The sequence below is a fragment of the Penaeus vannamei genome, chromosome 25, assembly GCF_042767895.1.
Source record: "Penaeus vannamei isolate JL-2024 chromosome 25, ASM4276789v1, whole genome shotgun sequence".
NCBI lineage: Eukaryota > Metazoa > Arthropoda > Malacostraca > Decapoda > Penaeidae > Penaeus > Penaeus vannamei.
Window position 1 is genome coordinate 17156857 of NC_091573.1, and position 12068 is coordinate 17168924.

The 12068-nt window shown below is 39.6% G+C and overlaps 1 protein-coding gene across 1 annotated transcript; it reads left to right on the top strand.

Annotated features, from left to right (window-relative positions):
• The first annotated feature begins 5397 nt into the window (after window positions 1–5397).
• Window positions 5398–6948, top strand: LOC138866345 (putative nuclease HARBI1). Its single transcript, XM_070138857.1, has 2 exons — window positions 5398–5608; window positions 5972–6948. Exons 1-2 carry the CDS (start codon window positions 5515–5517, stop codon window positions 6664–6666), a joined length of 789 nt encoding a protein of 262 aa, XP_069994958.1. The 5' UTR covers window positions 5398–5514; the 3' UTR covers window positions 6667–6948.
• Window positions 6949–12068: the final 5120 nt, after the last annotated feature.

A 12068-nucleotide genomic window follows, 5' to 3' on the forward strand; every position in this document is an offset into this window, starting at 1 on the left:
TAACTAAAGAACAAAGGGGTGAATTAAAAGCCATACAGAAATGAAACCAAACCCCGGACGCCTTCAGCCGCCCTCTTCTCTCTCCTCTTGGCCTATTCCCACGCTGTCACGAGGAAAATCTACACTAATTTCCCCCTGAAATTTTCCTCTCGGGTCCTCCCCCTCCCTTACCCCCTCCTCAAAAAAAGAACAAAAAAAGAAAGAGAGAAAAAAAAGGCGACATGATCTGCCCCGTTCCCGCCCACAACGCCCGTGGCCCTCGCTAGAAATGGGCTTCAGCTGTGATATCGTTATCTACTTATCTACATGCATGGGTGTATGTATCTATATGTATGTATGCATTAGAGATATGTTTATATATGAGTAAATATATATGTGTATGTATGCATATATATACATACATAGACCTACATACATGCGAATTCCTAGATTTTGTTTAGAATAATAAATCTCATGTTTTGGAAGCGAATGAGACAGCAGTGTCTCTGTCCTTATAAGTGGTTCAGCTCCCGAGATAAATTAACTCTACTTATTCGCCATAAATTGCAGCGTCTGTTCAAGTGATGTCGAGTCGCGCTGTTGAATTGCACGCTTTTGCACATTCATGTTATATTTACTCATTGTCGGCAAATGTGAGGCAGTGAAGACAGAGGACAAGGTTTCAAACACAGTGTGCTATGCGGGCTTACAATACCTGCATATATATCTGTACACAAACACACGCAAGCATATATATGTACAGTTGCGGAATTATATTCCAGTACACTTTCTGGGTCCCAGTTTTTGTTCCTCTGGCAACCAGTCGAAGTAAACACAGCGTAAAAGGTATTTTTGTGAATGATGCTAAAACCCTAGGCAGTTTGTAACAAAGAGTGTGATTGGTCGAGTTTAAGTAACCAATGAATGTATTAATGGATATTTTTTTAAAACTAAGTAAGCCATTTTATCTTACGCTTTCTTCATATAAGTGATAAAAAAAACATGTAATATTAGTTATTGTTGACTATTCTTCAAATCCGATATCCTGGAATTGTTTGCTTATCTAAATGGCAACATCTATGACGGGGAGGCGGCATTTCCTACTCCTTACAACATAAGAGGTATCATTTATAAATACATATTTCTTAAAACATGAAAAAGTTTCATGCTTTAAACATCTATGCATGGTAGCTAAATTACCTAAAAAAAATCTGTGTAAAATCCCTGAGACCTCTGTAAATACCTTTGATACCTGCGCCATCTAGCAGCAGCCAATCGAACTAATGATTTTTAAAAATCTTTATGCCTGAATCACACACTTATTTAATAAACAGAAACCATGCTACCTTAGATTATTCAATATATAGCATGAATAAAATCACAATTAGGTTACAGTATATATGGATTCGTTATCGATGTGTATGTGTATCGTCTATGGAAATACGGTCATGAGATACGAAAGAATATGTATAATCAGCTATTATGCGCGCGCGGGCGCGCGCACACACACACACACACACACACACACACACACACACACACACACACACACACACACACACACACACACACACACACACACTTATCTTGGTCTTTCTTTGAGGTGTTGCATCCACATTCGAAGAGCTGAGCGAGAAAATGCATGTTTGCTTGTTTCAACTCAAGCAACTATTAGCTGGGTAGTTCCAAGGAAGGTGAATAGCAAAATTCTTGGAACCAACTCCCAATACTTGTTGTTTATCTTGTTCATTCTAATTATATGGGAATTTCTCACTGTCAATTGTTATTGTCATCTATCCATTTTCTTTCTATTTGTCAGTGCGATGTAATGCAGTATATGCGTAGGTGTAGATATTAGCATATCAAACCTTTACATCAAATTCATTCTCTTTATACATTATCCTAGAAGTAATAATTTTCCGGTGTGTGAAAAGTTAATTTGTTCATCTGGAACTTGAGTAGTTTACAGAACGATGAACAATGTAGAAAATAACACGAAGTCGTATATTTCATCTCTTTTATGCCAGTGAATATACAGCAATTCCTGAACATCTATTTCGCCGCTAAACAACATACGCTGAAAAAATACATGTCCGATGGTCTTAGACGTCATAATAACAGGGAATCCGAGGTCAAAACGAGGCTGCCAAGCTGACACCTGTTTCAGGATAGACACAAAGCAAGCTGTGATTGGAAATGGAGGCTGCTACAGCGGAGTGAGGGAAAGCAACTTCTTTAGCAGTGATATACTCGGAGATGGTATGCAGGCAGATGGGGTGGGAAGAGCAGGGCATTCATAACGACAAAAATACACCGGAAGTACACGGAAAGCTTCATTGCTGAAGGGAATTAAAAGTATACATGTTAGCCATTTTCGATATTTCACAAATCAGTTTATTTCAATTTACTCTAGAGATATTTGTTTATACAGAACAGTTTCCTACACGTCATATTTCTTGTTCAGATTCTATCATTATTCACATTTCACACATGACAGGCGGTGAGGCGCGGCCGCGTGACCTGCGATAAGTGGGGGTGGATCTCCCGACATGATGTTGGCGAAACGGGGAAAATGCCTCTGAGACAAATCTGTCGAATTGTTAGAAAAAAAATCCTCCCATCAGTGCACTGCTATGCCTCGGCCCTTCCCAGAAACAACGAGGATAACTGCCCTAACTGCCCTCTACACACGCCCCGGGCAGTTACGAAGTAGTTCCCTGCCCAACACCACGTGGCAGTCCTTCGATGGCCAGGCGAGGTGTATGGCTCACACCCGAAGAAAAAGGTTGGCCGAATACTGTCAGTGTTTGAGAAACGTCTAATGAAGCAACCTCGAACCAGCTGATAGATCGTGCAAAGAGGAAAAGGGAAGTGTTAAGGCTACATGTGAACACGTCACCTCTGTCTCAGGGATTAGATACCGTTTAAATAACAATATTTCCTACTATAAACATTACTATATGCCTTCCTTTTCTACAGTTATTACCATTTTTCTCTAAAAAATCAAACCATGGTAAAAGTACCTCCAAGATTAATAAACATCCCCGATTAGTCGATTCACTGAAGCCCCCGTCTATGGAAAAATAAAAATAAATAAATCCACGTGTGTTTGTGTGTGTGTGTGTGTGTGTTTGTGTGCGTATTTGTGTGTGTGTGTGTTACTTATCAACTACATAGTATGGCGTTTTGCGTGAGAAGGGGTTCAAAATGTATATGGAATATAAAACAAAAGATTCTAACTAAAGCGTTAAAAACTGTATAACTGCAGTTCTTTCACACTATACATACACATTGTTGAGGCCTGATTAACCCGACCACAGTTTTGCGTTCAGTTAATATTCTAAAATGATTATAATTTTCTGTTTATTGAATCCGTGCTTAGATCTGATCTATTAGTTCACAATGAAAATTATATATAAGGACTTTGATTTTATTTTGTGATAAAGGACAAGAATGTCATTTTTCTACACATACACTTACACTATAAACAAGCGTGTATTGACAAAAAGAAGGAAAAAACTGCAAAAACAACAAATAAAAGTAAAGAGCAAAGATTAACTGACATAAATCCAAACGATTTTTTTCTTCAAAATATCCGTTCGAATGTGGATGCGCCTCCTTTTAAAACGGAATAATAACAGAAAAAACTATGATCAGATTTTAGCACAAGATAAGGGATATACTGTTTCATCACTCGTCACTAAGCTGTGACTTCGTGTTTCCGTGGACGCCACACACACACACACACACACACACACACACACACACACACACACACACACACACACACACACACACACACACACACACACACACACACACACACACACACACACACGACGCACGCACGCGCGCGCGCGCGCGCGCGGCATGATTTGTTTATTCAAAATAAGTGTTTGGTTCTGGCAAAGAGGAAAAACGTATATCATTTTACTAGATCGATTATGGTGCAACTACAAGTATTTACAAAGACCTTTTGCACATTTTTTGTTTGAATTTACTTCTCTACAGAGATATTTAAAGCATGAAGCTAAATTCATTGACACTTCTCGTGTTGGAAGACGGGAAATGCCGCCTCCAGACCATAGGTGTTGCCGTTTCGATGCACAAACAATTCGAGGATTTCGCATTTGAGGAATATCAAACTACAAAATCAACGATCATTAGTATTACATATTTTGTGATCACTCATTTGACGAAAACAAGATTAAATGGCTTACTTTGTTTCAAAAAATATTAATTAATATACTCATTGGTTATTTTAACATTCGACCAATCACACTCTTTGTTACAAACCACCTAGGGTTTTAGGGCCGTACTATCAAAAACAAGTCAGGCAATGCCCGAGTCTTCGCCAGGCGATCCGTCGTCGGTGCCATGAGGCCCTGCGTTCCCTTCGCCCGGCGTTGCCAGCCGCCAAAGGGGCCAATTTTCGTTCCACAAAACACCAGGCGTTCGCGGTAGAAAAAGTATTGGAACATCGCCCGACTATGAAAGCCAGCCATACCCCTTTCTTTCATCGCCACTTACGTAATTCTCAATAAAGTTAAACTGAATGAATTTTAATTAATTTATAACAACTGAAAATTTACGTGTTATTTATTTGAGTTGTACTAATTGTAAAAGCGAATGTGATTTCATAATTTTCCCACTTTTAAAATTATTAAACCATACTTTGTTGATTTCTAGACAGGCGCAGCTGCGGAAGGCATCGAGAACGTCGCTGTCATCCCCAAAATACACACACATATCAGGTGAGAAAACCGTTGACAGCTATTGTTACCATATCATGAAAGATCTTAAAAAGTGAGCGAACGTGTTTTGCGCATTTAAAGTGAATAACTCTGCTCCTCAGTGAAGATATGAGATGGTACCCAACTCGTCTTGGCATTGGCCATTTAATCAACACTTTGCGAGGTTTTACTGGTCCAGGTCCAGTTTCATACAGCCGCCTTTTAGACGAAAAATAATATATGCAAACGATAGAGCGAGTGATTCTAAGAAACTTATCTTCTATGAACTTCAACCGCAACTCAAACATTACAAAGTTAATGGACATCGTATTGGTTTGAATATTCGTTAATTGTTTATTAAATTATCAGAAAAATCGAAAAGCACAATTTTCCTAGAAAATACGTTTTGGTTTACTTGTCATTAGTGGAGGCCACGACCATCGCTTGACAATACACGAATCTGAGGAGCATTTTAACCAATTGCATTGTTATTTACTTGATATTGGCAGAATTTGTCATCAATAGTGTATTTATAATGCTAACCCATTATTTTCCGAACACATTTTATGCCCTTTCCAAGTACTCTAACCTAGCTCTCATTTCAAAGTCAGATGCCATAGTGAAAATACATTAGTCTTGTAAAACTCCCAAGGATTTTGATAAATATGATTTGTTTCAGAAATGGCCGCAGCATTCGATGAATTAGAGTGTCTTGAAGCCCCTGAAGACCTAGATGCTGCAGACCAACAGGATATTCCCAGAAGGTGCATCACTGACAGGATGAATCTTTTCCATTCTCTGCATGATGAGGAGTTCATCAAGAGATTCCGCTTATCAAAAACAACAGCACTCAATTTACCAGACAAGCTACAGATTCAAGAAACTCGAGATGGGAGGTAATATTGACTTTAATTGAGCCAGTTGAATTATTTTATGTTAACAGCATTATAACGTTTGCTTGTATTGTTATAAATGCAGTTGTAAGTTTTTTTTTTAGAAAATCCAAATGAAATTTCTAAATATTAACACAAATACATAGATAAGTAAGAAGTTATTAAGTATGTCTTTTGATAAATAAAACATTTTTAGTGTAATCATGATCCTATATCCATGTTGATATTTTGTAAATAAATAATTATCTGCTGATGTAGTTATTAAAATGTTCTAAATATGTATGACTTTTATAACAAGGGTTATATTTAGAGAATAGTGATTTATTCTGAACGTCAAAATCTAAAATATGTTGCATTTCTTTTCAGGATCACCAGTACCACCCCGCCTACAACTGTTACTTACATTGCGATGGATGGCCACTGGTAGCTTCCAGTTGACTATTGCTGACACTTTTGACGTTTCACAACAGCTTGTGGGCAACTGCACAGCCAAAATAGTCCGAGCCATTGCATCTCTGCTACAAGATTGTGTGAAACGACCATCGAGAGAACATTTTTCTAACATCAGGAATTATTATTTTGAAATGTCTGGTTTTCCTGGGGTATTGGGTGCAGTTGACTGCACACATATACCTATTTATAGTCCTGGAGGTGCTAGAGCAGAAGAGTTCAGGTGTAGAAAGGGATTTTTTTCTTTGAATGTTCAGGCAGCTTGTGGACCAAATTTAGAATTTTTTGACTTTGTGTGCCGTTGGCCTGGCTCTGTTCATGACAGCCGAATAGTTAATAATAGCAGATTATTTTTTGATCTTCAACATGATCTGCTAGAAGGGCATCACTTATTAGGTGACTCAGCCTATCCACTGCTACCATTCCTCCTCACCCCAGTGGCAGATCCTGTTGGCCAAAGAGAAGTCAGATGCAATATATCACATTCCAAAGCACGAAATACCATTGAAAAAACATTTGGTGTTCTGAAAATGAGATTCCGATGCCTCACCATTCCATTGGAAATTAATTTAAGTCATGGCGAGTATTTGCAGTGCAGCTGTGTTGCATAATATGGCTGTTAAGTATAAAGAAGATCTGTACATGTGTAATGATGATGGAGAGGAAGAAAGTGTAAATATTGAAGAAAATATAGAACACTGTAAATGCTGCCGGTCGACAGAAGGGAAATAATATCATTAATGAATATTTTTCTTAAATGTTTCATGCTAAAATGCCATTTTACTTATATTGGTTGCCAGAAGTACAAAAGGGGGACCCAGCAAGTGTACTGAAATATAATTCCGCAACTGTACATAGTTATGTATATGATTACACACACACACACACACACACACACATATATATATATATATATATATATATATATATATATATATATATATATATATATATATATATATGTATGTATATATGTATATGTATATATATTTATATATATATATATATATATATATATATATATATATATATATATATATATATATATATGTATATGTATATATGTATATGTATATATATTTATATATATATATATATATATATATATATATATATATATATATATATATATATATATACATATATATATCACTTGCTTGTGATTCTGCAGAGATAGATAGGGAAATATGCCTACATAAAACAGATTTTGAAGAAATGTCCGCCAAAAATCACGCTAGAAATAACCGGACATTTTATGGTAATTTTCCACGTTCATTAGATTAGCGTTTGTCATTAAAGGCTTAAGTTTTTATATTCTGTAAAGATTTCCGAGTTTGCGAACTTTATAGACATCAAAAGCTTTGGTTTAACTAGTTACAAGCTGTTTTAATCAACGCATAATTAATAAATAAACAAAGTAATTTTCTTTTATTCTCATCCCCTTTTCGAAGTATAGCGTCACCCAAGAAGTGAAATGCATATATAAATGTACTTTAAGAATAGAAGAAAAAACGATTTTAAAAAATAAAGAAATGGGGAAATGAATAATGAATAAATGAGTAGATTTAAAGAGTTAACTGACAGATAAGCAGACATTAATGGTGTATCACTGAGAGGCACTTGCAGATTGCAGGCTTTGCATTGTGTCAAAGCCTTCCGATGCGTTTTCGTTTAGCACATGAAGGAAGTGCTTGGTGATGAGGAGGATGAGAATGATGATGAGAGGGCGAGTGGTGAGGAGGAGGGTGGTTTGGGTCGGTTCAGTTGCCCATTTTGACCTGCAGGAGCGGAGACGAGCCCCCTCCCCCCCCACCTGTTGAGAGGCGCAACCCAGTGCTCTGGCATTGTGAAATGTTCTGAACTGGTAAATGAATATGTATTTTTCTTGCTTGGCTAAGAGGATTTCATATATATTCACGATGCTACTCTATTAAGTGTGAAACCCTCGCATCTCAAAGTGCATATCAGACATAGAATATTAATGTCTGCTCTACATTCAACGGCTTGCCTCATAGGCCATTTGATCAGTTATGTATTTATGTATTTCGTTTTATTTTTTTTTTTTCTTAATCGCAGGTTGACTTAAGGCCAAGTAAGCATATATTTGTAAATTTTTTTTTTCAAATTATTCATCTTTCCTGGTGAACACCCGAATGCTAACATTCCGTATAATCCCATTCGCATTATTTTTCAGAACACTTCGATATCACAAAAGTCTCAAAACAACCTGCTCGTGCGGCCGCGGCGAGGCTGCCTCTCCGTCTGACGCTGAGCTCTCTGGTCAGACGAGGAGCGAAGAGCGCCTGGGAGGAAGAAGGGCGTAAGAGCCTGGGAGGAAGACCCAAGACTCCTCGCACTCGCGGCGTGGGCGGGAGGAGAGGCCCAAGGAATGCTGCTGGGGGCTGTGCAGGCTCGCCGTCTGTCTGTCTGTTTGTCTTTCAATTGTTCTCTGTCTGTCTGTCTATCGCTCTCTCTCCCTTCCTCCCTCCATCCCCCTCTTTTGTCTCTCTCTCTCTCTATCTCTTTCTTTTTCTCTCTCCCTCCCTCCCTCTCTGTCTATCTCTCTCCCTCCCTTCCCCCCTCTCTCTCTCTATCTCTCTTACTGTCTGTCTTTCTCTCTCCCTCCCTGCCTCCCCCCTCTCTCCCTCTCCTTCATCCTCTCCTCCAATCCTTGTTCTTTTATCTGTTGTTATTTCATATTCTTGTTTCCTGTTCTTGGCTTTCGTGTGCTACTCAACTACGAATTTATTTTTTTTCAATGCGTGCAGCTATTACTCTCTTTTTTATTTTCGTTTTATCAAGGAAGGCGGGAAGGGGTCTTACAATAAGCATATATATAAAAGAGTCACTCAAGCTGTATTTATATACTTTTTTACATACCTTTTCCTAACAGTTAAACGAAATATTGTTTGTTCTTGTTTACGACACTTGTATGCCCGTTTGTAGATAGACTTTCGGGCTTAATGTCTGGAGTTCCAATAGGTTGGTCGGCAATAGACTCTTTTTAGGCCGTTATTAAGGGTTGCGATGCTGAAGTTGCAGGTGATGGTTATTGCCGCGATTCTGCTCTGACGTTGCCTTTGAGGGAAGGGTCGGTCCCTGGGTCGATGGCAGTCGTGGTGCAGGGCAGGGAAGGAGGTTATTGCGCTGGGTTAGGATGAAGACGATCTCTTGTCTCTCTCTGTTTGTTTATCTGTCTGTCTCTATCTGACTCTCTCTGACTCTCTCTCTCTCTCTCTCTCTCTCTATCTATCTCTATCTCTCTCTCTACCCATCTATCTGTCTATCTCTATCAATCAAGGAGTCAATCTATTTACCAATTATTCAATCAATCAATTAATTAATCAATCAATAAAGCAACCTCGCTTTCTCCCCCCCCCCCCCCGCCCTTCTTTTTTTTAATAAAATGCCCCTCCCCCCCCTCCCACTCCCACACACGACGCCTAACACCAAGAAGCTTCCATGAGTCGCCTGCTTCGAAACAGCGAGTCATAAACGGGGTTGTTCCGTCGACCAGCGCCAAACCATGACCGTTTTCCGGAGCAGCGTTTCTGCCGTTCTCTAAACGTCAGAGGAGAAAGAAAACGGATGCAGATAATAAAATTGGACCATACACTATCATAAACCAATGAATATTAGATTCAGGTTACAGTGCGTAGGAAGTCTGGTGATTACGAGATCCCTGGTTACTTTCTTGTTCATTGCACTGCATAAAGCAATATGCAATAAATACATTACCAAGCCAATAATGTAACACTAAAATGTCCCCGCATCTCTTTATAGAAATTGTATTAGATGTATAACTAAGGAATATGTCAACTTGCTTCGTCTAAAAAGTATACGACTATTCATAATGAGTGTTTTGGGGCTGAAGGTCAAAGGTCACTCTGTGGGACTGTGGCGAAGCCTTCGCGACGCCCAGCTGGAAGACCAGCTGAATTACGGATGAAATTTCCCACTTACATTGCCGACACAACACCGACTTGCGGTTACCTCTCATCAACACGCCTGCAACACCATTTCCTTACAAACCCTGCATGCAACGCCGCCACTTGCAACAGCACTGCAATCACAACCTCCACACACGCAACACCATTTACCTTTAAGCAACCTGTCTACAACATTCACAACCGCACCATAACCAACGGACCCATGTCCACTCGAGCGAAAGGGCGAGGAAAAATGTATATTAGAAACAGACATTCCTCACAGAAGAAACGGCAGAGCTTCGCAGATTGCAGTCAGGACGCTCTTTGAATCTACGGACGGAAACCCAGATTTCACATAGCTATTGCCATTCCACGCGATAAAGGCAGCATGTAGAAAAACACGCACACAGCAGCTTTCATACTTGTTTACACACACACGCACATAGACATGCATACAAGTACACACATTCATATATACATGTATACAAACACACGCACACAGCAGCTTTCATACTTGTTTACACACACACGCACATGCACATACATACAAGTACACACATACACACACATTCATATATACATGTAGAAAAACACGCACACAGCAGCTTTCATACCTGTTTACACACACACACGCACATACACATACATACAAGTACACACATACACACACATTCATATATACATGTATACAAACACAAGCACACAGCAGCTTTCATACTTGTTTACACACACACACGCACATACACATACATACAAGTACACACATACACACACATTCATATATACATGTATACAAACACAAGCACACAGCAGCTTTCATACTTGTTTACACACACATGCACATACACATAATACATATATACATAAACACAAGTACACACATACACACACATTCATATATACATGTATACAAACACACACACACATACAAATAAAAATGATGATAAAAAATAAAGGCAATCATACGTCACCTACACCAAGTACTGCTCTCTTACTTTCCCTCCCCCTTGGTGTTCAAAAAGACTTAAGAAGCAACGACACTCCCCTCCCCCCCCCCCTCTCCCTCTCTCTCATCACCCCTCCCCCCTTCTCCCCTCTCCCTCTCTCTCATCACCCCCCCCCCCCTCTCCCATCTCCCTCTCTCATCACCCCTCCCCCCTTCTCCCCTCTCCCTCTCTCTCATCACCCCCCCCCCCTCTCTCCCCCTCTAAACACCGCAAACAGCTGTGTGCTCAAGTCCCGCGCAGGCAGCTGTGCGGGAGGAAGGCAGGCGAACTGTCAGGGGAGGGGGGAGGGGGGTGGGGTGAACTTCAGCACCTGATCGGCTTGTTGCGAATTCCTCCTGAAAGGAAAATTTGCGCTTAATAACGAGCCGTTTTTGCGTGTCACGTGACCTGCGTCTCGTGGAAGAGCTGCGCTGGAGAGGATTTGGGAAATAAGGCTGGAGGAAGATTTTTTTTTAATGCACTTTTTTCCTTTTTCTTTTCTTTGCCTGTTCCTTTTACCATCCCTTCTTTTCCTCCTCCTCCTAATGCTCCTTCTCCGTCACCTTCACCTTTTCCTTCTTTCTCTCCTTTTTCTCCCTCACTACCTCCTCCTTTCACCGTTTCCTTCTTTCTCTCCTTCTTTTTCTCCCTCACTACCTCCTCCCTTCACCTTTTCCTTCTCCCTGTTTTTCTCCCCTTTTTTCTTCTTCTCCCTCCCTTTCTCCTCATATTCCTTCTTCTTCCTCACTTCCTCCTCCTTCTTTCCTTCTCTCTCTCTTTCTCCTCCTCCTCCTCCTTCTGCTCCTTCACCGTCTCCTTCTCCTTTTCCTACTTCTTCTCTGCCCCCATTATCTCTTCTAATATTCGCACTTGGAAAGTCTAAATGAAAAGCACTTCCACTTTGCAAACACATAAGAGAAAAACATATGTATATAACTACAACAACTGCCAAAAAACAACAGCAATAATAAAAAGTATTGATAACGATAATGAGAACAATATCGATAATAATATTGATGATAATAACAACAATGATAAAAATAATGATAATAAGGATAACAATAACTGCCATGACTTTAAGATTAGAAGCAACATAAA